Here is a 23,197-nt window from a genome sequence, read left to right as displayed (position 1 = left end):
CCACCTGGAAGAGGCTCCTGTGAAGGGCTGGGGTGTAGCAGGGTGGGATTTGGGAGGCTGTGGCTGCTTCCAGTTGGGGAATGGGGATGAGGGACCCTTTTTCCCCCCTCCTAAGGACAAACCACCCTTAGAGCCGTGCTGTGCACTGGTTTATTTTTCTAGCTTTCCCAGAGATAGCGGCATCTGGGTAGAGGCAGGAGCTGTCAGGAAGAAGAGGAGGAGGAGATAACTTCAGGGGATGAAGGGGGTTTTGGGATGAAGGGGTTTTTAGGGAGCAGAAGGCACTGACCCCTCAGCCTCTCTGCTGAGTTCCCCCTCCCTTGGGAACGTTGGGAAAGATGACGCATCCCTGGGATGTGACTGTCCCCACGCCGTCACCTGTGCTCCTGTCCCCCAGAGACCTCCGTGCTCCTGTGGGGAGCAGCAGGTTGGCTTGGGAAGAGGGGGACACGCAGAGATCCCCCCCAAACCCCTGGAGGCTCCCAGACTCACGTGAGGGCACTCCCAGCTGGCAGGAGGGCCGGCAGGGCTCCGGCTGGGCCAGGTGGCACACGGAAGCGCTGCAGGAGATGTACACCTGGGAGCCACGGGAATGCCAGCGTCACCTGGGGATCCCCAAAAAGGGTTCCCACAAGCCTCAAGGGCCCCCCACAAAGCGCCCCCAAACCTTGAGGTACTCCCAAAAGCAGCGTGAGCTTCTCAAAAGGGTGTCACCCTGGGAGCAGGGGTAGGTGTTGGGATGGGGGATTCCCAACACTGAGGGATTCCCAACAATGAGGGATTCAGGGGGATCCCCCTCACCTCCCCCTCCAGCACAGCCATGCCGGAGGTCTCCACAAAGGCAAAGGTGGAGATGACAAAGCGCTGGTAGTGGCTCGGGAAGGGCAGCTCCGGAGAGGCCGGACCCACTGGAATCAGCCGCGTCCTGTAGTTGTCCCCTTGGAAGGGACACCTGGGCAGGAAATGAGGACACTGTGTCAGCACAGTGATATTCCCCCCCCCCCCCAGTTCCATCTTCCCGTCCTTTTCCACTCACCCCTCTACCAGGATGGGCCACTGGGGCTGGGATGTGGCGTGGGAGCCGGGGGAGGCCCAGCAGTGGTGCAGCACCAGCACCAGATTGGGATCCGTCTTCTGGAGCAGCCGGACTTCCACGTAAATGGGGTCCCGGAGCACCCTCACCAGGGGGAAGTCGCCCACAGGGTGGTAGGAGCTGTAGGATTCATCTGCGGGAATGTTGGGAGGGGTTGAGCGGGATGGGGAGTGGGATGGGGAGTGGGGTAGGGAGCACTGACCGGTGGCGATCCGCAGGTGGAGCCCCAGCGGGCCTGGCATGGCCAGGGGGGCGGCCGTGGGGGGCACGGCCACCTCCACTCCCAAGGGAAGGAGGTCACTGGCGTTGTAGATGCACCGAGCTCGGAGACTGGGGAAAAGAGGGAGAGAAAAGTGGGAGACTCCCAAATCCTCCATCAGCCCCCTCAGCCCGAATTGTGGGGACACCACCAAGGACGTGGCAGGAGCGAGGAGTGGGTGAATCCAAGGGGGACTCTGGGCTCTCTGCCTGGATTTTCACTTACATGTAGACGCTGTCCCGGGTGATGGAGCCACGGGGGGATCCCTGGATGTCGATGGTGGAGATCAGCTGGTTCTCATAGATCAGCCTGTCCTCGATCACCTGTGCAGGGAACACGGGAACGGGAAAGGGAAAGATCCTGAGAGATACATGGATCAGGATCTGAGGCAGGAGGCAGCTTGTGGGTGAGCTCTTTATCCTGAAGTTTTGGAGGGGGAAATGCAGGACTGGGAGCATCCTGGGGGCCACTTCTACCCTGAAGGGACCCCACCATGCCCACCTTGGGCTGTGCCTGGGGTTTTCCCACCCTACCTGGACGGTGGTGCCGCAGTGGGTGACCGGGAAGCGGAACATGACGAAGGCCTCGGACACGTGGAGGGGCTCACACCCCGCCTGGCTGCTGGCCAGCCGCACGCTGTCCAGGTTGTATGGCGGGGCCACCATTCCCCGCGGGACCACCAGGACAAAGTGTCCCTCCAGCAGGCACTGCACAGTGGCTGCGACACCACGGAGAGGCTCCGTCACCCCCGAGCACCCTCTCCTGGCACCAGGGAGGGATTTTGGGATGTGCCTCCGGGTGTCCTACCGGTATTCCCGTAATAGCAGGGGGTGGCACGGTCCATGTCGTCATAGCAGCATCCGGCCTGCAGGCATCCATCCCGTCCCTGTGGAGCCACACACGCCATCCGGCCCACCGGCACCTGGCACTGCTCCCGTGTCAGCTGCATGCCTGCAGGGAAGCAGAGAGGGGGCACAGCATGGAATCTAGGTTGGAAAAGCACCTTGAGGCCATTTCCCATTGTCCCGGTATCCCTCCATCCCATCTCCCCACCTTACCTGCCCCGGCTGAGGGGTAGAAGAGCACAGTGGACTGCAACAGGGTGGGCTGGGAGTGAATCCCAGGATGCAGCAATCCAGGCTGTGGCTGCAGCCCTGGGCGTCCCAGGCCCAGCTGGGGCTGAGCCTGGAGTCCAGGGCTGAACAAACCCGGCCAGGACGGCAGTCCTGGGCGCACAAAAGCTGGGCTGGGATGGCCGGGATGGAGCAGCCCGGCATGGCCTTGGAGCCCGGTTTGGGAGTTGGAGTGATGACTGGGACGAGAAATTCCCGGCTGGTTTGGGGGCTGAGCTCCCGGGCGCAGGAATCCTGCTGGAGTCTGGGCACCAGTGGGGATCAAGCCAGGCTGGCTGTGGGATACAAGCCCGGGGCGAAGCCCTGGTTGGTTTTGGCCCCTGGGAGGGTTTTGGGATACGAACCCTGGACGAAGTTGCCCTGGTTGGTTTTGGCCCCTGGGAGGGTTTTGGGATACGAACCCTGGACGAAGTTGCCCTGGTTGGTTTTGACCCCCAGGCTGGTTTTGGGATCCAAACCCTGGACGAATCCCTGGTTGGTTCTGACCCCCAGGATGCACCATCCCAGGCTGGTTATGGGATACTGACCCCGGGCGAATCCCTGGTTGGTTCTGACCCCCAGGATGCAGCATCCCAGGCTGGTTATGGGATACTGACCCCGGGCGAATCCCTGGTTGGTTCTGACCCCCAGTATGCACCATGCCGGGCTGGTTATGGGATACTGACCCCGGGCGAATCCCTGGTTGGTTCTGACCCCCAGGATGCAGCATCCCAGGCTGGTTATGGGATACTGACCCCGGGCGAATCCCTGGTTGGTTCTGACCCCCAGCATGCAGCATCCCAGGCTGGTTATGGGATACAAAGCCTGGACGCAGGTGCCCCGGCTGGTTCTGACCCCCAGGATGCACCAAACTGGGATGGTTTTGGGATACAAGCACTGGGCGAAGGATCCCTGGCTGGCTCTGCCCCCCGGGCTGTGGGGGCTGCACTCCTGGGTGGATGAAGCTTCCCTGGATTTGGGTGACGGGACGAACCCCACTAGGCTGGGACAGAAACCCCGAGTGAGCTGGACTGGAATGGTGCCAGATCCCGGGAAGCTCTGGATTGGTCTGGTGCTGTCCCACAGTGTGAACCTGCTCCAAGTGATCTCGGGATGAGAGCTGGGATTCCGCGAGGGTGAGGGAGGACTCGGAAATGCGGTGCAGGAGGCCAGTGTGGGAGATCAGGACTCCATTGTCCCGGCCCCGCTCCCGGTTTCCATTTGGGATCATCTCAGAGCCACCTGGCTTGGGGCAGGTCATGTTGACCTCGTAGGAGGTGACCGGGATCCCGCTGGACAGCAGCTCCTCCAGCTGCACCCGCAGGATGTAGCGGTTCTCCTGTGGGGGGGACACGAGGGACAGTCACCCCCATCCCGCTGGAGGGGACCGCAGAGGGGACAGCAGCGTCACCTTGAACAGCACGTGGCAGCCCTTGTAGCCGGAGGAGAAGATGACGGAGCCGTCCTCCCTGGAATTCAGCCAGTGGAGGCAGATGGAGCAGTTGGCCACATCAAAGTGGGAGCCAAACTCGTCTGGGGGGACACCGTGGACACAGGGAAGTGACACATCCAGGTTGGGCTCATCCCATTGGGATCCCACCACCATGGAACACACTGGTTTCAGGGGAATCCCAGGGAATCCAGCACCCCAAGGGGACCCAGGGAGTCCCCCCACTCACCCAGGACCCTGAAGCGGACGGTGCGGCTGTGGGACGGGAAGACCAGGAGCTGCATTCCCAACTCTCCGCAGTCGTAGCGGTACTGAAGGAGTGCCACGGTGGCTCTGGGCCACGGGGACAGAAGGAAGAGGAGCAGGAGGAAGGAGCAGCTCTGTCCCATGGCGGTGGCACAGCCGAAGCACGGGGCTCTGCAGTGTGGATTTATATCCGGATGGCTGGGATGCGGGGGGGGGGGGATCAGGATCAGCTGATCCCGTGGGATGAGCTCTGCCCAGGGCTCCTCGCTCCCGTGCCGCTGGTGACCTTGGTGCCCCGGCCCTGTGGTCACCTCCCGTGGCTGTGTCACGGTGACCAGGGACAAACCAAGCTTATCCCACACTTGGAGACTCTGTCCCGGTGAACAGGGAACGGAGCTGGTGCCGGGCGGGATGCCCAGCTGGATCAAGTTATCCAGGGGCAAAGGAGAAGGCTGGTGTGTGCCCACACCCCAGAACCGGTAGGGACAGCGGTGACATCTGGACACACCACTCCTGGGACAGCCATGGGACTTGGGGACACAGTGGCATGGCTCCAGTGATGTCTGAGGGAATCAGTCAGTCGTCCCAAATCCCTGCTGCACCCTGGCTGTGCCCTGCTGGCAGTGCCACAGGGAATCCAAAGTCCTCCGAGGGCATTCCCTCCACCTCCCTTTCCCCAGGTTTCCCTCCTGGGATTTATCTTCACTGCGGGTTAAACCCCTCCCCACCCTTCCTGGAGTGCTGGTCACAGCCACTCCCTGTCCCATGCCCTGGGTGGGGGAATGGGGTAACACCAGCTCCCAGGGGCACAGGGATCCCGGTGGGAAGGCATGAGGAGCCGGGGGCTGGATGTGATTCCCTCAAACCTCCTCGGGAAGCAGGGGCAGCTGCAGAGAGAATGGTACGTCCCCAGAGACACAGCTGGGCCAATACATGGCCACCAGACGTTCTATATGCGCCCCATATATGTCCAATATGTGTCTCAGCTGTATCCTATATATGTTCCACAGGTATCCAATATATATCTGATACATATCCAACACATATCCCATGTGTCCAATATATATCCTGTATGTATCCAATGCATATGTATATGTGTCCAGATAATGTATCTCCCAAGCACCTCCAGTGTATCTCCCAAGCACCTCCCAAGTATCTCCAGTGAATCTCCCAAACACCTCCCAGATCTGTGCAGCCTTTGTCCCCCAGGAGCACAGGCAGCAGCCTCCAGTGACACTTTATTCCCCACAGTGACAATCCCGGTGACACCGACCCCCTTTTCCTCACCCCTCACAACTTCATGGCAGCAACCAATCCCAGCTGGAGCTCCAAGAACTGCAGGATCTCCTGCCAGGAATCCTCCTGGGCCCGGGCATGGGGCTGGGGCTCTCCCCCCCACGCCACCGGCCTCGGGGTGCCCCGGATGCTGGAGTTGCTGCACAGGGGGGATCCGGGGGGCTCAATCAGGTGCCCGGCGCCGGGATAGGACAGGATCCGGCCGCTCTCTGGTGGCATCCGCGCCAGGGCCAGCTCGGCGAAGAGCTTGCTGTTGAAGCTGCGGTCGGCCTCTCCCACCACAAAGAGGACCTTTCCCCGGATCTTCTCCACCGGGATGGCCGAGGCGCGGTAGGCGGGATCGCGGGGGTCGGCGAAGATGGCCGAGTTGTCCATGGCTCCCAGCTCGGTGAACAGGATGCGCTCGGTGTAGTAGGGGATGGGAGGGATGCGGAGCTCCTTGTAGACCAGCGGGTTTCCGTGCAGGAAGGCCGTGCCGTTGATCCACACCGTGGCCGCCACCTGTGGCAGGAAGGCAGCCATGGCCAAGGCCACCTCTGCGCCTTTGGAGACACCCACCACGCCCAGGCCGGGTCCTCGGACCTAGCGAGAGGAAACGGAGGCAGCTGGGATAAGACACAGGGATAATAAATTTACTGGGACATCCCTGGTGCCAGGATAAGGATGGCCTCATGGGATAGCTCCAGTCACCAGGACATCCCATTCACTGGGATATCCCCAGTCCCTGTGACGTTCCTGGTGCTTGGGACAACCCCAGGACACAACCCTGGTCACCTGGACATCCCACTCACCAAGTTGCCCCCAGTCCCCAGCACATCATGGCTCACAGGTGCCCTTCTCCATGCTCCAGGACTCACCTTGGGATGCTGGAGGAGCAGCTCCACCGCTTCCTCAAAGTATTCCAAGTCCAGCTGGGCCAGGACCCGGGGCAGGTCATCGTAGGCGAAGAAGGCGAGGGCCAGCACGGCAAAGCCCCGGCTGGCCAAGAGCCCCGCCCGGAACTCGATCAGCCCCCCTGCGCCCCCAAACAGGTCGATGACCCCTGGGAAGGGGCCTGGACCTGTGGGAAGACAGGGAGAATGTCAGAGATGGGGAGCCACCGGCGCTGTCCTGCATCCCAGAGATTCCATGGTTGGGCATCCCAGGGGCCACAAGGTTCAGTATCTTGGGGGTGCAAGGTTGGGTATTCCAGGGGTCCTGAGGATGGGCATCCTGGGGATCCCAAGGTTCAGTATCCTGGGGGTCCCAAGGTTGGGCATCCCAAGACCCTGAGATCTGGGATCCCAAGGATCCCAAGGCTGGGCACCCAGGGGTCCTGATGTCCATTATCCCAGGGGTCCCACTGTCAGACAACCCAGGAATCCTAAGGTTTAGCATCCCAGGAGTCCCAAGGTTGCTCCCCAGGGGTCCCGATGCTTGGCATCCCCGGGATCCCAAGCCTCAGTATCCCAAGGGAATAGTGGCTGGGTATCCCAGGGCTCCCAAGGCTTTGACATCCCAGAATTCCCCGATGCTCACCAGGAGGCAGGAATAGGGCGCCGCGGACCCTTCCCTCGCGGATGGGCACCCGCTGCACTCCGGGGCCCACGTACCAGCGCTCGGCCTCGCAGGATGCCAGCGGCTGCTCCTTGGGATCCGGGGCCAGGGAGAGCCCATCAAACACCTCCAGCCAGACGCGGAAGGGGCTGCTGGCCACATCCCGCTTGACCAGCCGTCGGAAAAGGGTGTCGGGCTGCAGGAACCACAAGAGCCCCATGGGCCAGACCCCGGAGTAGCTGCCCCCCAGGGCGGCATGGAGCCCGGGATCCACCTCTCCCGCTCCGTCGGCACGGAAAAAGGCGCGGGATTGGAAGCACTCGCCCTGCTCGTCCTTCAGCCATGCCCGGAGGGTGACAAGCTGGGATGGGGACAGTCCCCGCACCCGGATCTGCACCGGCCGGTCGGCCAGCGAGGACTGCGGTGTCACTGTCACCTCCACCATGGTGCACCTGGGAACGGGAATCACGCCGAGTGTCCCACAGGGATTGCCACGCCCAGGAGGGGGCTGGCGGCAGGGGACTGTCCCCAGGGATCCTCACGGGGGACCCCTAGGATGGGCTTTGTGGTCCAGGTAGTCCTGCTGGCATCCCTCCTTCCCTGTCTCTATCCTTCCCTCCCGTGTCCCCACCCCGTCGTGGTCGCTGCCCCTTCTTTCCGGGTCCTTGTCCCCTCCTTCCGGGATCCCCGTCCCTCCTTCCCTTTTCCCTATATCCCCTCCTTCCCTACCACCTCGCACCCTCTGACCCCAAACCCCCGCTCCAAAGCTCACCCGGCAGCCGGGACACCCCTTTCCCATGTGTTTCCCAGCCCCCCCGCATTCCCAGCACCCACCGTCCCCCGCCCCGTCTCCCGATATCCTCCTCCCCGGGGCCGGAGCGGGGGTGTGGATCCAAGCCCCAAAATCCCAAGTGCACCCCGCTCCCTCCTCTCCGTGCAGGCACGGCAGGCTGGGAACGGGAATGTTGGCCCCAATCCCGCCCTGGGAGGAGACACACGGTTCTCCCACATCCATCCCACCAGGAAATCGGCCCCCGAAGCCCCGAGCTTCCCCTTCTCTTACCCTGCTGGGGACAGCTTGGGCCGTGGGCTCTGCACAGGGAGAGGCTCAAGGATTCCTTGGAAATCATTAACCTGGGAATGGCGAGGGCAAAGCCCTCCTGCCTCATGACCCCGTGCCCAGCCGGCATCGGCCACACCCCGAAATTCCTGCCTGTCCCCGCCTTCCCTGCGGCAGCCCCTGAACCTGGACATGGGTGGGCCAACCCCCCCACAAATTGTCACCCCAGGATGAAGCTCCAGGGCATTCCCATTCCAAGGCTTCCCACTGCTTCCTGCAGCCCCATTTCACACCCAGTGCCCCCCTTTGTCCCCCCATCCCAGCTCACAGCCATGTCCCTCCCCAGGAATGCAGAGAGGGGTGTTCACGGGCCAAGAAAAATCAGGAATGTGAAGAAATCCATGTGGATTTCCCACTTCCAGCCCCATTGGGCTGGAATTCCCAGTGTTTCCTCTCACAGGAGGGTGTGTGACACCCTGTCCCCTTCCTTGGTGACAGGCTCCAGGGCTCATTCCCAACGGGAATTCCCTCTTTGGAGAAGGGAGAATTGCAGGGAATGAGGAGCCATGGCACACTCCGATCCTAGGAATGCCTTAGGGAAGGCCCCAGCTGGAGCCACCGGTCCCCGGAGTCGCTGGAGGCGAATCTGTCGCAGTACCTATTCATTTTTATGAGGAAAAGGCAAATTTGGGAAAGCAAAGTTCTGTTCCAGCCTCCGGCACTGGCCACATCCTGATCCCACAGGGACTGGGGGATCCAGCAGCTGGTTCCTGGGGAATAACAATCCCCCAGCTCCGCCCTGTTGTTTGTCTGACATTGAAGGTCCTGGCAGAGCCGAGGAAAAGTCCCTGGAAAGGAGCAGGATCCCGATTCCCGCCTCATTCCGTGGCCTTGCTTCGCCTCACAGGCGTCTTCTGGAGCAGGGCCAGCGTATCCCGCTTTTCCACCCGCCTCAGCTGCTTCTTCTTGGCCCGCTTGAGCTTCAGGGGGTTCCGGATCTGGGAAATGGGAAAAGCGGGGGGGGGATTTCATGGAATCATGGGATCCTGGAGTGGTTTGGCTTGGAAGGGACCTTAAGGATGATCCAGTTCCAGCCCCCGGCCACGGGCAGGGGATACCTTCCGCTAGTGCAGGTTGCTCCAAGCCCCGTGCTGGAGCATTTCCGGGGATGGAGCAGAGTGCTGGGAATGAGGCAGGATGGGCATGGATAGCTCCCAGCTTCCCACCACCAAGGATCCAGGATATAGGAGCAGATTCATCCCAAAACTAACCCCATCCTCACCCACACATGAGGCTTTCACCACACCCACCCCGAGCTCCCAGGTCTCTTCCCGATGGAAAAGCCATGATTCTCCCACAGAGATCCCCACCAGCGCCACGTTTTCCTTGCTCTGCCACCCCGTTATCCCTCAGTTCTGGTGTTCCCAAGCATGGGAGAACACAGGGAACACTCTCCCAGCGTGCCCAGCTTTGCCAGGAATCTCCCAGTCCTCCCAGTATCCTCCAAAGACGGAGACAGGGAGAGGAACTGGAGCACATGAGAGGCTGATCCATGTGGGGGCTGGAGGTTGTGGGGTGTTCCCAGTGCTGTTCCCAGCCGGGAGAAGGGACTCACCACTTGGACAATCTCGGCTTTCCGCTCGTTTTCCAGGCGCCGCTTCAGGTTTTCCTCCCGCCGCCGCTTCTTTTCCTGTGGGAGCAGCACCAAAACATTCCCTGCAGATCCCTCCCTCCGGGATTAAACTCCAGCCAGCACCGACCCCCGCTCCAGTGCCCACCCAAGCGTGAAATCTGTCATTCCAGCAGCTTTTCCACGCTGGGTGAGGCTGGAACTGACCCAGGGAGTTTATTCCGAGTCAGTGACTTGGAGCATGTGACCATCACTGGCTGGATTTGGCACCAGGACAGGGAATTCTCCATCCCAGCTGCCTTTTCCCTGGGCTCTGCCACAGCTCCGACGGCCGAGATGAGGGTAGAGACATGGGATTGTGCTTGGGAAAGGCAGGAATTCTCCAGCTCCCGAGCCGCGTTACCTCCTTCTCCCTCTGCTTCGCCTCCTCCAGCTGCCGTGCCAGATCCCGGACCAGCTTCCTCTCCTGCCTCTCCTTCATTTTCCGTGCCCAGGAGCTGCGGAGCGCCTTGTCCTGGATCATGTGGGAGAACCTGGGCGGGCACACGGGACGTGTTGGCTCCCCGAAAACCCTGGGATGCAGCCGGGGCCACTCCAGCTCCTCTCCAGAATTCCATGAAACTCCGCCAACCTCGGAGCATCCCACGGCATCCTCAGCATCCCCTCCCAAGTCATCCCCGTCACCTCCGGATCCTTCCTAAAGCCTGTGGATACCTCCGGAACCCCCTCACAAAGCAGCCGACAGCCCCTCAAACAATCCTGTCCCCCTCAAAATTCCCCCAGACCTCAAGACCCCAAAAACAGCCCTTCTGGAGCTCAGAGCGCCCCCCATCAAAATCCCTGCCTCCTTTCCCACCTCTTTTTCCCGGGATCCTTCCACACCCGTCCCGACTTGGGCTTGCCCCGCGGGATGGCCACCGCCGCCTCCTGCCGCTTCTTGCCGCCTTTCCGCCGCCGCCGAGCCGCGGCCGGAGCCGCGGCGGCCCCGCTGGGCTCCTCGGGGGTCGCTCCCGGTCCCGATCCCGGGGTGGCCCCGTTCTCCCCCTCCATGATCCACGCGGCCCCGCGGCGTCGCCGAGAGACAACGTCAGAGCCGCGCTCCCCGCGGAAGCCACCGGGGCTCCCCGCCCGCCATTTTTGTAGCGGGCAACACCCTCCCCTCACGGCGCGGCCGCCATCTTGGGGCCGGGCAGCGCCGCCATCTTGGGGCCGGGCAGCGCCGCCCACCACCGGGGCCGGGCAGCGCCGCCCACCACCGGGGCCGGGCAGCGCCGCCCACCACCGGGGCCGGGCAGCGCCGCCCACCACCGGGGCCGGTACCGGGAGCGCCCGAACCCCTCCAAGCACCCCCGGGGCGAGCCCGCCCCCGCATCCCGAGCCGCCCCCGGAGACACGCGCGGGCTGGGCTGGGGGAGGAGAGACCTTTATTGGGGGCCGAACACGCTGAGGGCATCCCAGGGGGCTCCCGCACCGGGACCCCCCCCCGGGATGCGGCAGCACGTGGGGGGCTTGGCCATGGCTACAGCGCCTGGGAAAGCAAAACCAGGGAAATCCGGGGAAATCTCTGGGAGGCACAAAGAAACCGCCGGCTTGGGGCGGCCCTTCGGAGGGAGGAAGGGGGTGGATCAGCATTCCAGGGACTTGCAGGGATTCCCGGGGATCCCCGCCTCCCTCACCAGCTGGGTGTATGTGTGCTGCCGGGCAGCGTCGTATCCAAACGCCAGCACCGCCACGGCCACGCAGAATTCCAGGAGGCCGAGGAGCACGAAGGTGGAATCCAGCGCGTTGCTCAGGGTCTGCAAGGAGGAGAGAGGGAATATCCCGGGATCCACCACCCGGACAGGACCTGGATCCTTGGAATCCTGGGTGTCCGTACCTTGCTGCGCGTGTTGAGGCACCATTCCGGGCGGGTCTGGAAGGGTTTGGGGTTCTCGCAGCCGGGCACGTGCCGGGTGACGGCCGTGCCGTGGATCCCAGTGGCCACCAGCGTGCCCAGGACAATGCCCACGTTGACCACGCAGCAGGTCTTGATCTGCGGGAAGCACCCGGTGACACGGACCCCGGGAAGGGCTGCTTCCCACATGGATTATTAGACTGGGATCAAAGAACTCCTGGAGAAGGTGCCCAGTTTTGTCCCACTCATCCCACAGTGATTCCAGAAGCCATGAGGGGCTCCATCCCCCTCATCCCACAGTGACCCCAACCCCGATCCTGTGCTCCATGTGGGAGAGCTGGGCACTTCCTGAGGGGGAGACTGGCCTGTGGATCCCGTGGGATGAATCCAGGCTGTGGAGGGGTCCCGGCAGCTGCTGGAAGGGACACAAGGAATGGGGGGAGACGTTGTCCCTCCCAGCCTGGATCTTACCAGCACGGGGCTGTCTCTCCTTTCACTTTCCACCAGCAACGAGCCCGAGACTAGGAGCTGCTTGGAAAACAGCGGGAATTGGTGTCAGCAGCAAGGCACCCTTCCCAGTGTCCCTCCAGCTGGGAAGTGGGGTTCAGGGATGCACAAGCACCCCAGAATGTTGGGGGGGGGAGGGGGGGGGGGTCAGTGGACACCTGGATATTGTCCCCAGTCCACCAGGACTCCCTGTGATTCCCATGTCCTTATCCCAACTTACCAGGATCCCAAGCCAGAAGAGGATCCCACTGGCCACAGGGAGGGAAGGGTTCCTGTGCTCCGACGCTGTCAGGATGATCCCAAAGCAGATGTGGACGATTCCAGTGAAGATATGGATGGTCTGGGGAAGGATGAGGGAGAGGGATCCCAATCCCATTGCTGTGAGACGCATCCCACCCCAATCCCACGTCACAGTGCCGGGAGGGGACTGGGATGGGCACCTGTCCCAATATCCCCTCCACCCAGCAAGACAACCCCTGCGGATCCCCAATCCCTGCTGTGCCCCTGGAAGGCCGTGTCTCACCCCCAACACCTTGGGATGAGCCCTCCGGAAGCCTTGTGTTTGGAATGACGTCCTGGCAGGCGCAGGCGTCTGGGAGCCTGAGGCCAGCTGGGCCGCCCGGGGATCCGTGGCCGGGATCACCTCCGTGATGATCCTCACACTGCCGGCATCGGTCACCGTAGTGGCTGCCATGGCCTGGGAATGAGCCCGGGAAGCTGAAGGAATTTCCCAGGTGCCTTCCTCCTCCTCACGGTCCCTTCACTGTCCGAAATCCCCGGGAGGCGCCGGCCAGGCAGGGACACGCTCCCGCTGCCCTTTGCTCCTTGCGGGAAGCACGCTCATGGAATTCTCGTCAGGCCCCTCTTGCTCAACAAGGCAGCTTTGCCAATGGAGGCTCCCAAAATCCTGCACGGGAAGAGGGAGGGAGGGACAAAGGAACCCCTCTCAGGGCTCTGCAGCTTTGGGAAGGGTTGGATATTTTTCCCTCGGGATGCTCCCAGAGCCCCTTTTTCCCAGCGTTGAGTGAGTCCTTGCCATCCCAAATTGTGGAGGCTTTGCTTGGGAATCATCCCTGCAATTAGCCCAGCACCTAACGAGGTGTTCACAACCTAACCCTGCCCACTTCCCGGGAAAAACACTGATGGAGACGGGAAACTTCATAAACCCCGTCATAAAGGAAGCTCCTTTATTGCCATTTCTGGGAATTCTCCCTCCTCCATCCCTGTGGATTTGTCCCCAGTGAGGACGCACAGGAGGGATCCAGGGATCCGTGGCCAGCTCCATCAGGAGCCAAAGGGAAAGGAGATGCCATTACTTACCATGGGAAGTGGGAGCTCGGGCTGGGAATGGAGCCACCACACATGGCGAGGGCATCCCGGGGGATTCGGAGGCCCCTTCCTGCCTCCATCCCTCCTTCCTCCCAGAAAATGGCCGTGGCCTTTTCTCCAGGAGGGTTGGGATACCCCGTGCCGACCTGGAGGACCTCCTCAATTTTCCTGGATGTCTGATGTATGCAGGGTAGGAATTCCTTGGTCAAACAGGAATTTTTAGGGTCGGGATTCTGGCATCACCCCAACACCTCTCTCTCTGCCTGGGAAAGGACAGGACCGTCCAGCCGAGGATTTCAGGAGCAGGTGGGGCAACTTTTGGAAGTGTTTTTTCCTTCTCTCTGGCTCTAGAGGGAGCTGAGAGGCCGGGTTTGGAAGCACCGCGCTTCCAGAGCTCGGGAGATGCTTCCAGCCCTGCTTGGATGAGGCTTGGAACAAGCTGGACTAGTGGGAGGTGTCCCTGCCCATGGCAGAGGGGTGGAGCTGGATGATCCTTAAGGTCCCTTCCATCCCAAACCATTCCAGGATTCCGTGCCCTCCCCGTGCTCCCGCCCACCAGGGAACGGGACACCCCCTCCAAAGTGGCTGAAATCACATCCCGAAAAAAGAGCTGGAAGAACAGACCTGGAAAGCAAAGAGCAGCGACCCTGGTCTCCATCCCGGCTCCGATGGCATTCCTCCATCCTGCATCCCCGATGGAAGCGAGCGCTTGGCCTTGTAAAGGGCTGCATCTGGCGGCACGGCTTTCCAGGAAAAACACGGACATGGACGGGATTCAGCCTCTTCATCACGTTCCTGATGCCTCGAAGCCTTTAATTCCTGCTGGTACCTCTTCCCTCTCCACACTCCAATCCTAACAATCCCAGGGATCTCATTCCAGCCCCAGGAAGGAACACTTGAGCTCCCGTGGAAATTCCGGGATCCCCTCTTTAGCCTTTAGGCAGCCGGGGCATCCTCCGCCGTTATCCACGGCTCACATTCCCAGCCAAAACCACCCTGCACGGTGGATTTCCTCCCAAATCCGCCTTTCCACATTCCTACAGCATTCCTGAAGTTCCAGCCTTGCAGCCAGAAACAGCCGTGGCTGCCCCCAGCCCCCAAAACCCCAAACTTTCCGAGCGAGTTATCCATGGAAAAAGCGCTTTCCCCCTTCCTAAATCAAGCCAGGTCCAGCTGGGGATGGCAGGAGCCCAAGGTGGGATGTCGGGATTTGTTTTGGAAGGGGATTCCAGAGGAGGTGAAGCTTTGAAGCAGATGCAGGGAAGCGGCAAGGCTAGGCGGTGGAGCTTTCCAACCTTTTCTTTGCAGGAATTCTCGGCTTTGGAGATGGATGCAACACATTCCTTGGATTTTAACATTCATTTTCCCATTTTTTAGGACCAGCTTTGGATGAAGCCTGGCTGGATGCTCCGGTGGGGGGAGGGGGGGGATCAGGAGACCCTCCCAAATTCCCTCCCACCAGCACAGGACAAACTTTACGAGCCCTGGTGGAACCCAAATGCTTTTTCCAACCCCAAAATCCGTGAGGTTTTTTTTTCCTAAGAAAAACAGATTACGGTGGAGAAAAGCTTGCCACAGAAAGTTGCTGCTTCCTGGGACAAACTTTATATCCCCATAAAAATACCAAAAGCCAACATCTTGCTTTGCTTCCAGGTGTTTCTGCTTCCCACAGGGCTCTCTCCATACCAATTCCAGGAAGAAAGTCATGTTTTCTGGGAGAGGATTCAGGTTTTTTGGCTTTAAACACCCCAGTGTCCATCCTGGATTGGGGAATCCAGAGCTGGGAGCAGGTGGGAGGTTTGGGGGGGCATCGCTGCCTGCTGGGGGGATCCGTACCTGGCATTTGGGACACGGTGCCATCGTTCCCAAACCCTGTCCCAGATGTGTCCGTCAACCCCCACACGTGACATTCCAGCCTTTGATCCGTTCGTTCCCAGGAAAGCTCCTGAGGATGCAGAAAAGTTCCAGTGTGGAATGGGACCTTAAGCACCTCCCAGGGATGGGGCAGCCACAGCTTCCCTGGGAAATCCATTCCCAGGAATGCCTCACCACCCTCACAGGGAAGAATTCCTTCCCAATATCCCGTCTATCCGTGCCCTCTGGCAGTGGGAAGCCATCCCCCCTTGTCCTGGCACTCCAGGCCCTTCCCCAAAATCCCTCTCCAGCTCTCCTGGGGCACCTTTAGCTGCTGGAAGAGTCTCCCTGGATCCTTCTCTTCCCAAGAGGAAGATCCATTGGGACACCCCTGTCCAGCTCACGGTTCCCCCTTCCAGCTCCTCCAAGGGTTTTGATTTTCCTTAGGGATCATCACCAGCAGGGACACAAAACTCTTGTGATCCCTGGCACCTGCTATTCCCAACTCCTGGAAGTCCCCACTTTCCCCCAGGACTGCAAATTCCCACTAAAAATAAAGAAACGTTAAAACCCCACCACCACAGTTCCATGGAACCTTCAATACTTACTCCAGCGTTTTCAGGGAGAGCTGCACCTAAACACTGGGATACTCTGGGAAAACAGACACTGGTGCCAGTGGAGGAGGAGGAGGAAGCAGCCTCCTTCCCAGGAAAACCCACCGGAAAACACAGAACTCGGATGGGAGGCGGGATGGCTTTGCGGTGGTCCCCACGGAGCCAGGACAAGTCGGGATGCTCCGGAGGTGCAGGTGAGGAGCCGGAGCCGTAATGGGGTTGTGGCCACGGAGCTGAGCAGAGACAGCCTGTTCATCCCGCTCCTCAAAATCCCCAGGGCTTTTCCTACTGATCGGGCTCATTATTTTTTCAGAGCCGGGAGCAGAAATAACTGACAGGGAGTGAATAATCCATGAGGCTTTGGCTGAGCAGCCGGAGCATCGTCAGGGAGCGGGGAAAGGAGAAGGAAAACACTTCAGTCACCCCAAAACCTAAGGGAATGTTCAAGGAGGAGGTCACTGATCCCACTCTGGCACTCGAGGGGAAATTTGGGATTCCCAATCCCCAGAAATTAAGGGGATCTCCTCACAGGGCACTGGGAAGTCCCCAGGATGCTCCCACCCCTTGGAAAGTCAGCTCTGGGGTCTCCTTCCTCACCTCCATCCCACCTTTCCATTTCCACGAGCTTGGGATGCTCCTGAAATAACTTGATGCCACTGCTGGATGCTCATCACGACCTTGTTAAATCCTCCAGCATTCCCATGGATGCGGGATAATTATGGATGGACCTGTAACGAGCTTGTCAGGAGCTGACAAACCTGGTCTGGCTCAAAATGATCCCAGGGTCCTTCACCTTCCCTGAAAATGAAGGGTTTTTTTGGGAATTGCTGCATGGATAAGGTTTGGGAGCACCCCTCAGCCAGGGTTGTGGGAATGGGGAGCACATGGCACTGGTGTCCCTGTGTCACCTCACGGAGCAGCCCCAGCCCCGGGGCAGCTTCTCCGGTGGCGGAAGAACCGGGATGTGCTGGCACCACCGGCATCGCCGCCGCTGTCCGGCGGAGCTAAATATAGCAGGACCTTGCTGGAATGTGGCAGGGGAGAGGGGATTTGGGGAGCAGCATTCCCTCAGGAGAGCAAGTGCTGAGGGGTTTGTGGGGCTGGAATTCCCTCAGAATCACGTACCAGGGTTTAGGAGGGTGGAATTCCCTCAGGAAAGGGGTTTTGAGGGGCGGAATTCCCTCAGGAGAGAGCAGGTACCAGGGTTTTGAGGGTAGAATTCCCTCAAGAGAGCAGCAGGCACTGGGGGTTTAGAGGAGCAAAAGTCCCTTGGGAGCAGGTGCCAGGGGTTTAGGAGAGCAGAATTCCCCCCGGGGTTTGGAGGGCAGAATTCTCTCGCAAGAGAAAGCAGGTCCCAGGAGTTCAGGAGGGGGCAGAATTCCCTCAGGAGAGAGCAGGTGCCGCTAAATCAGGCGGGATGAGCCCCTTTCCTGAGAGACAGCAACTCTCTGAGGGGGAAGTGAGAAGCCTGGGGAAGCTCCCATGCTGCAAATTCCCAAATTCAGGAGACATGAGCCCGGAGAGAGCGTTTATTCCCAAGATAAAATAAAGCCAACAGGGAACAAGCCGAGGTAGATGCTCCGGTGACCCGCCCGGCTCCCGGCACACATCGGGGTCACTCCAAGCCACCAGACCCCCGGGAATTCCTGAACCCCCATGCGAGCGAACCCCAGCATCCCACCGGGGATTGACAGGCAGGAATTACCCAAGATTCCCCCCTGGAGAAGCCCCTTCCCACAGCAGCCAGCAAGTGGAGCCCCTCAGAGCAGGCCCAGGGGCACAGGGACAGGGAATTTGGGGGTGTCCCTGGCTTTTGGGAGGGGGACCAGCGCATCCCGGCCGGCGGTGCGGCGGGAAGAGGATGCCGTAGCCCTGGGATTTGGGAGCGATAGAGGCAGGATCCCATTCCGACGTCCTCGGGGTCAGACTTCAGGAGCAGCCAGCTGCAAGGAGACCGGGAGGTGTTTTGGAAAAGGGGCAGGATTTGGGGGGACCCCCTTGCCTCTCTCCCCGAGCACCCACCACCCCCGGGAGTTTGGGATCTCCTCCCCATTCCCAGAGCAGAGAGGTGGATGTTCTCTGGGATGCTCCCTGGGGATTGGGGTGGGATGTTTTCCCAGGGAGGGGACACTGATGGCAGCGGGATGGGGGCTGTCATCCCGGGAGCCATCCCACTCCCGATTCAGCTCCTCTCCAGGATATTCCTTGGATCACCTCGCTGTAGCTGGGAGGCTGAGGCAGCTCCGCCGGTGGCACGGCCAGATCCACCCGGGTGGCACTGGGGACGATCAGCATAGCCTGGGAAACACGCCGGGATTATGGGAGACACCGGGATCAGGGGAGGAGGTTTTTGGGATCCATCCCTGCCGCCCCCCCCCCAGTCCTACCTCGTTGGAGCTGAGGCGCGTGGCCCGGCACCAGAAATTGGCGGTGGCCACGGCGATGCAGAATTCCAGGATGGTGAAGATGAGCAGCACGATGGAAATCCCATTCCCTGCGAGCTCCAGGATGGGGAAAACCCCATCAGTACGCCCCGGAGGGGGAATCCCACCAAGGGCAGCCCGCATTCCGGGGCTCCCCCTTCCTCTCCCGCTGCATTCCTGGCTCCAAGGTCTCCCTCCCAGCCCTCCATCCCGCCGTTTTTATGGCTCATGGATGCTTCCAGGGGGTGAGTCATCTCCCGAGGTACCTGCCTAAAATAGGTCATGCCGGCAGAGGAGAAACCGCCACCCCACCACGGGGATTTGGGAAAGGGCACAGCACCCCGTCGGGGCTGGAGAGCAGGCCGGGGGCTTCCCAAGGGCCGGAATTCCGGCTGGTGGGATTTTACCAGGACGAGATAGCTGTAGTAGTTGAAGCTGGAGCGGTAGAGCCCATTGAGGTTGAGGTCCACGATGAAGGCCACGATTCCCAGGAGCGCGAAGATGGCGCTGATGACGTTCATGGTCTGGCTGCCCTTCACCTGAGAGCGCCCCAGAGGGGTTTTGGGGCGGGCGGGGGAGGTGTGTGGGGCAGACCCCCCCCCAAAATCCCCGAGGGACACCCCGCCCACCCCACGGGATCGCCACCGGCGTGCTCCCGGGAAAACTCACCGCGCATTCCGTGGGGCTCTTCTCGGCGCCGATGGAGAGGCAGCCGGAGATGATGAACTGCAGCAGGAGAGAGGGGGCTCAGCCGGCTCTGGGGGCACCCCAAACCTGCCCAGAGGTGGCACTAACGGGGCACAGGGGACAGCCCCTGCTCCTGTTTTCCAGGCCTTGGGAGCAGCAGGTGCATCATTCCCAGTGGGCATCCCACCTGCTGGCATCCCTCCCCAGAGAGATTCCCTTCCCCGGGGGCATCGTTCCCCGGTGGGATTCCCTTCCTGGCGGGCATCCCAGCCCCCTAGACATCCTTTCCCGGTGGGAATCCCTTCCCAGCAGGATCCCTTCCCGGCCCCCCAGCACGCACCGACACGCCGCCCAGGAAGGGGATCTCTCCGATGACGAAGACGGAGGTGTAGACGTTGGTGAGCGTGGTCAGGACGATCCCGAAGCCGATGTGCAGGAATCCTGTCATGATCTGGATGGTCTGGAAGCGCGGGAGGGGTGGGAATGGGGTCAACTCATCCCCCCCCCTCTGCCCACCCACAAAGCCACCCTGGGGATAGGGGGGATGCTTTAATCCCAGCGCCTCTTCAGAGACACAGCATCTCCTGAAGGATCAGCGGGAATCCCCGGGAATGGGCTGAGGGGGGATTTTCCAAGGGTTTCCCCCCCCAAACTCACCCCCATGACGCGGTTCTTGCCCTTGGGGAGGGTCTCTGCCGTGTACATGACGGCGCGGCTGCCCAGCCGGAGGCTCCCCATGCCCTGCATGAGGAGAGCGGGGGGGGCACCGGGACCCCCCGGAGCAGCCCCGGTCCCCACCGGGGCCGCCCCCGCCCCACCCCGCCACGGCCCGCGCCCATTGGCTGAGCGCCGTGACGTCAGCGGCTGCGGCATCCCCCCACCCCTCCCCGGGGCACCGCCCAGCCCACGGGGGGACACGGGGGGACAGAGGGGACAGCCCCCCAAAGGCCGGGCAGGGCGGGATGTGAGGCTGCGAGGGGCCGGGGAGATGCTCCATGGGGCCGCGCGGCGTGGGGGGAGATTCCCAGTGTTGTACCCCCACCATTCCGGGCAGGGCTCCAGGACGCCGTGTTCCCGTAGGGAAAAGCGGCTCATCCCAAACCCACCCGGCAAGGGAGTTCAGGAAAATCGGGGTGCCAGCGCTCCCCCAAAAGCGCTCCCCCCTCCCTCCTCATTGCCGCCCCTTCCAGCTCCGCGCCGTGTTTACAGGAGCGCAGAAAGGAAAGAAAAAAATAAAAGGAGAGAAAAGAAAAGAAAAAAAAACCACTCCCGCAGCGAATTCCTGGAAGAAAAATCCATCAAGGGCCATTAGGCTCCTGCGGCTCCTCCCCGCAGAGCCGGGGGCACGGACGGGGCGGGGGAGCGGCCCTCAGGACGCGGAGCTGGGCACTGCCCCAGGCACAATTTTCCCCAGATCGCCTTCCCCAGGCAGGGATGGTCGTGAATATCCTCCTGGGTCTGCTCCCTGCTGCAGGAGGGGAGGAGCGGCGGGGATCCCTCGCACCGATCCCATCCGCTTTCCCCCCAAACTGGCTTCATTCCCCATTTTGAGGGCGTCCAGCCCCAAGGAGAAGGAGCCGAGAGCTTCAGACAGAGGATTAAACCCGATATCAGGGAATAGCGAGGGGGACTGAGGGGGGCACATGATACCGCCCTGCGCCCCAAAATTCATGGAGGACACCCCTGTACCCCATCTCGATCCAGACATTCTCCCGGCTCGGAATCCCTCACGGAGAGATCCCGGCATGGGGTCCGCAGGGCACGGGAGACGCAGAGCCCAGCGCTCCAGGAGGAACTCCCCATTTCCCTGGGGCAGGAACAGCCCACGGGGAGGGAGAAGGGCCTGCCCCACGAGCCACGAGCCCTCGGGCCAAGGGGAGAACCTTCCCGGGGTGGATGCCGTCCAGGAGAAAGGAGCGGAATTGGGGCTGGGGGTGTCAGCAGCTCAGTGCCCCCAGAAAACCCCTGGGGCTGGCAGGGTCCCCTCACCCCCACCCGACACCCATCTCCTTCAGGGACACACGGTGTCCCCATTCCTCACCTCCAGGGTGGTCCCGCAGCTCAGGAGGGGGGTGCTCCAGGTGGTATCCAGCCCGGTCAGCGCTGGTCACCCCAGGGTCAGCTCCCCACCGGACAGCGGCCGGCGCCGGGAGCCACATGCGGCCACACGCGACAGAGGCTGGCAGGGAGAGCACAAGCACGGCTGTGACAGGGATTTGGGGACCTCCAAAGTCCTTCCCTCCATGCCCAGGGCGGAGGGACCCACCCGGGGGTCACTGCCCCGTCTCCTCCTCCCCCCCCCCCCCCTCCAAACACCCACTCACCCAGAGCGTCCTGTGCAGAGGCTGCAAGGAGCAGCACAAAGCACATTCCCGCGGGAGCCTCCATCGGGATAGGGATGGGAAAACAGGTAAGAGCCTCCCCAGCCACGGCTTTAACAGCTGGGAGGAGGGTGGTGGCCGCCGGTCTCCCAGTGGGAAGCTGGGTGGGGCGGGCCTGCCCCTTGCACCCACCTGGGGCTCGTTTCCAGAATCTCCCAAGGATTTGATCCTGGCTGCCCGTCCCACCTTTCCCAGCGGGAAACAGGGACTGTCCCATGGGACACTGCAGAGTCCCTGAGGAGGGCGAGCCCTGCTCCGTAGCAACCAAACCATGCGTGTGTGACCCACAGCATTCCCATCCCGGATCCACACCCAGCACGTGCCAGCTGTTGGGAAGGAAGGGGCCCTGTCCCAGCCCAGACTCAGCCCAGTTCTTTGGGGAAGTGCTGATTTATTTAAAACAGAGCATCCTCAGGAGTATCTGAGCTGCCAAGAGGAGCCTCATCCGTCTCAGAGGAGCTCCCCGGAGATGGGGGAACTCCAAGTCCCTTTGCCTCTGGAGGATCTTCTCCGACTCCGAGCACGGGGTGTTGTTCCCACTTGGCAGCCCCGCAGGATCCTGGCAGCCATGCGCTGGGCACCGGCGCCTCGGGGACACTTCCTGCTGCGCCACTTGCTGCTGGGAACTCTTCACCGGAGCAGGCCGGGCTCCCAGTTTGACTTCCAGGCTCTTCTTGGCCACGTGGATCCTCAGGGCTGAGCGGGTCCCGCTGATATCCGCGGATCCGAGGGAGCTCGGAGAGCAGGCCCTGGCATCTTCTCCGTCCGGAGTCTGGCAGCTCCCGCTGAGGCTCTCGGAGCGTGGCAGGCTCTCGGAGGAATGGGGTGACGCTCCCCGCTGCACCAGTTGCTCCTGGGAACACCTCACTGGAACGGGCTGGGCTCTCAGCTTGACTTCCAGGTTCTTCTTGGCCACGTGCATCCTCAAGGACGAGCAGTTCCTCCTCACGCTCGCAGCTCCAAGGGAGCAGCAGGATCCGTCCACGGGGTCCTCTCCATCCGGAGTCCGGCAGCTCTCGCTGACGCTCCGGGAAGGACGGAGGCTCCCGGAGGAGCTGGAGGAGGCGCAGCAGGGCAGGCGGCCGCGCTCCAGCAGCTGCTCCAGGTCCTCCCACGAGAGCTGCCACATCTCCGAGTCCCGCGGGAAGGACACCCCGGGCCACAGCGGCGTCACCAGGTCCTGCAGCTCCCGGGCCGCTGTGGCGCAGGGGGCGCAGCCGGGGCCGCAGCCGCAGGGGATGTACGGGGCGCTCCCGGGGGCAGCCGCGCCCTGCGGAGGGGTCTCCTCAGCCGGGGGGGAGCCGGGAGCCCCTGGGGCTGCTCGGCCGCGCCGGGACCCCCCGGCCCGGCTCCCGGGGCGCTTCCCTGCCTTCCGAATGCGGGCGACCAGCAGGACGGCCGTAGTGGCCACCAGCAGGACAAGCGCGGGGAGCAGGACGCTCATGGCTTCACCCACGTCCCATCGTGGCCGCACTGGGAGCCGGGGCTGGTGGCACGTGTCCTGTGGAGACACCGCGCTGATGTCACAGTGCTGCGGGCGGGGACACCTGTGTGACGTCACAGCCCCGGGGCACCCCGGCGCTCACCCCTTTTGTGACGTCACGGCCGCGGGTCACCCATCCCGAATCCAAATATGAACTCCCTCCCCGTAAAAGCAATACACCAGCCCAGCACAAAGGCTGGGAGCACATCCAGGCCGCTTTCAGCACCTCCTGACGCCGCTGCGGGACCTTCGGGACCCTCGGGGGGCTCCCCCCGCCAGCGACCCCTGCCCGGTGCAGGGGTGGGAACGGGATGCGCAGCGTTTCCCTCCGGAACTAACGTTC

At 61.9% G+C, this 23,197-nt stretch overlaps 6 protein-coding genes and 1 long non-coding RNA gene across 11 annotated transcripts; 1 reads left to right on the top strand and 6 right to left on the bottom strand.

Annotated features, from left to right (window-relative positions):
- Window positions 1-114: 114 nt before the first annotated feature.
- On the bottom strand, window positions 115-4,485 carry ZP1 (zona pellucida glycoprotein 1). Its single transcript, XM_048306649.1, has 12 exons — window positions 4,144-4,485; window positions 3,876-3,997; window positions 2,411-3,803; window positions 2,160-2,303; window positions 1,886-2,070; window positions 1,578-1,675; window positions 1,296-1,423; window positions 1,037-1,226; window positions 802-952; window positions 493-577; window positions 290-411; window positions 115-200 (listed from the first exon to the last, which is right to left on the bottom strand). Exons 1-11 carry the CDS (start codon window positions 4,301-4,303, stop codon window positions 293-295), a joined length of 2,775 nt encoding a protein of 924 aa, XP_048162606.1. The 5' UTR covers window positions 4,304-4,485; the 3' UTR covers window positions 115-200; window positions 290-292.
- Window positions 4,486-5,385: 900 nt separating this feature from the next.
- LOC125327306 (acyl-coenzyme A amino acid N-acyltransferase 2-like) lies at window positions 5,386-8,803 on the bottom strand. Of its 2 annotated transcripts, none has more exons than XM_048306728.1 (4): window positions 8,056-8,803; window positions 6,975-7,444; window positions 6,314-6,516; window positions 5,386-6,038 (listed from the first exon to the last, which is right to left on the bottom strand). In XM_048306728.1, the coding sequence occupies exons 1-4, from the start codon at window positions 8,244-8,246 to the stop codon at window positions 5,451-5,453; spliced, it is 1,452 nt and encodes a 483-aa protein (XP_048162685.1). In that variant the 5' UTR covers window positions 8,247-8,803; the 3' UTR covers window positions 5,386-5,450. The 2 variants fall into 2 exon arrangements, with proteins under 2 accessions (XP_048162685.1, XP_048162684.1); XM_048306727.1 differs by having other exon boundaries at window positions 7,765-8,148.
- Window positions 8,804-8,924: 121 nt separating this feature from the next.
- Window positions 8,925-10,863, bottom strand: CCDC86 (coiled-coil domain containing 86). The gene is made up of 4 exons (XM_048306843.1): window positions 10,539-10,863; window positions 10,086-10,215; window positions 9,668-9,742; window positions 8,925-9,050 (listed from the first exon to the last, which is right to left on the bottom strand). Exons 1-4 carry the CDS (start codon window positions 10,730-10,732, stop codon window positions 8,931-8,933), a joined length of 519 nt encoding a protein of 172 aa, XP_048162800.1. The 5' UTR covers window positions 10,733-10,863; the 3' UTR covers window positions 8,925-8,930.
- A 226-nt stretch (window positions 10,864-11,089) lies between these two features.
- Window positions 11,090-14,126, bottom strand: LOC125327382 (membrane-spanning 4-domains subfamily A member 15-like). 3 transcript variants are annotated; one of them, XM_048306832.1, is made up of 8 exons: window positions 14,037-14,126; window positions 13,404-13,675; window positions 12,607-12,990; window positions 12,304-12,423; window positions 12,048-12,107; window positions 11,559-11,714; window positions 11,359-11,478; window positions 11,090-11,210 (listed from the first exon to the last, which is right to left on the bottom strand). In XM_048306832.1, exons 3-8 carry the CDS (start codon window positions 12,775-12,777, stop codon window positions 11,202-11,204), a joined length of 636 nt encoding a protein of 211 aa, XP_048162789.1. In that variant the 5' UTR covers window positions 12,778-12,990; window positions 13,404-13,675; window positions 14,037-14,126; the 3' UTR covers window positions 11,090-11,201. The 3 variants fall into 3 exon arrangements, with proteins under 3 accessions (XP_048162789.1, XP_048162787.1, XP_048162788.1); XM_048306830.1 differs by having other exon boundaries at window positions 11,090-11,478; XM_048306831.1 differs by having other exon boundaries at window positions 11,090-11,478; window positions 12,048-12,104.
- Window positions 14,127-14,150: 24 nt separating this feature from the next.
- Window positions 14,151-15,048, top strand: LOC125327426. The gene is made up of 2 exons (XR_007204241.1): window positions 14,151-14,237; window positions 14,790-15,048. It is a non-coding gene; the product is annotated as an uncharacterized LOC125327426 (long non-coding RNA).
- Window positions 15,049-17,395: 2,347 nt separating this feature from the next.
- LOC125327343 (membrane-spanning 4-domains subfamily A member 12-like) lies at window positions 17,396-19,835 on the bottom strand. Of its 2 annotated transcripts, none has more exons than XR_007204186.1 (7): window positions 19,648-19,835; window positions 19,331-19,450; window positions 18,973-19,029; window positions 18,711-18,842; window positions 18,268-18,374; window positions 18,095-18,178; window positions 17,396-17,823 (listed from the first exon to the last, which is right to left on the bottom strand). XR_007204186.1 is itself a non-coding variant. In XM_048306782.1 (7 exons), the coding sequence occupies exons 1-7, from the start codon at window positions 19,735-19,737 to the stop codon at window positions 17,803-17,805; spliced, it is 618 nt and encodes a 205-aa protein (XP_048162739.1). In that variant the 5' UTR covers window positions 19,738-19,831; the 3' UTR covers window positions 17,396-17,802. The 2 variants fall into 2 exon arrangements, 1 of the variants encoding a protein (XP_048162739.1); XM_048306782.1 differs by having other exon boundaries at window positions 18,268-18,381; window positions 19,648-19,831.
- On the bottom strand, window positions 19,824-23,187 carry LOC125327377. Its single transcript, XM_048306825.1, has 3 exons — window positions 22,958-23,187; window positions 21,504-22,872; window positions 19,824-21,169 (listed from the first exon to the last, which is right to left on the bottom strand). The coding sequence occupies exons 1-2, from the start codon at window positions 23,060-23,062 to the stop codon at window positions 21,763-21,765; spliced, it is 1,215 nt and encodes a 404-aa protein (XP_048162782.1). The 5' UTR covers window positions 23,063-23,187; the 3' UTR covers window positions 19,824-21,169; window positions 21,504-21,762.
- Between the last annotated feature and the right edge of the window lie 10 nt (window positions 23,188-23,197).

The sequence above is a fragment of the Corvus hawaiiensis genome, chromosome 6 (genome assembly GCF_020740725.1).
Source record: "Corvus hawaiiensis isolate bCorHaw1 chromosome 6, bCorHaw1.pri.cur, whole genome shotgun sequence".
Taxonomy (NCBI): Eukaryota; Metazoa; Chordata; class Aves; order Passeriformes; family Corvidae; genus Corvus; species Corvus hawaiiensis.
Note: the sequence above shows the minus strand (reverse complement) of the source record. Positions and strands in the feature narration are given on the sequence as shown.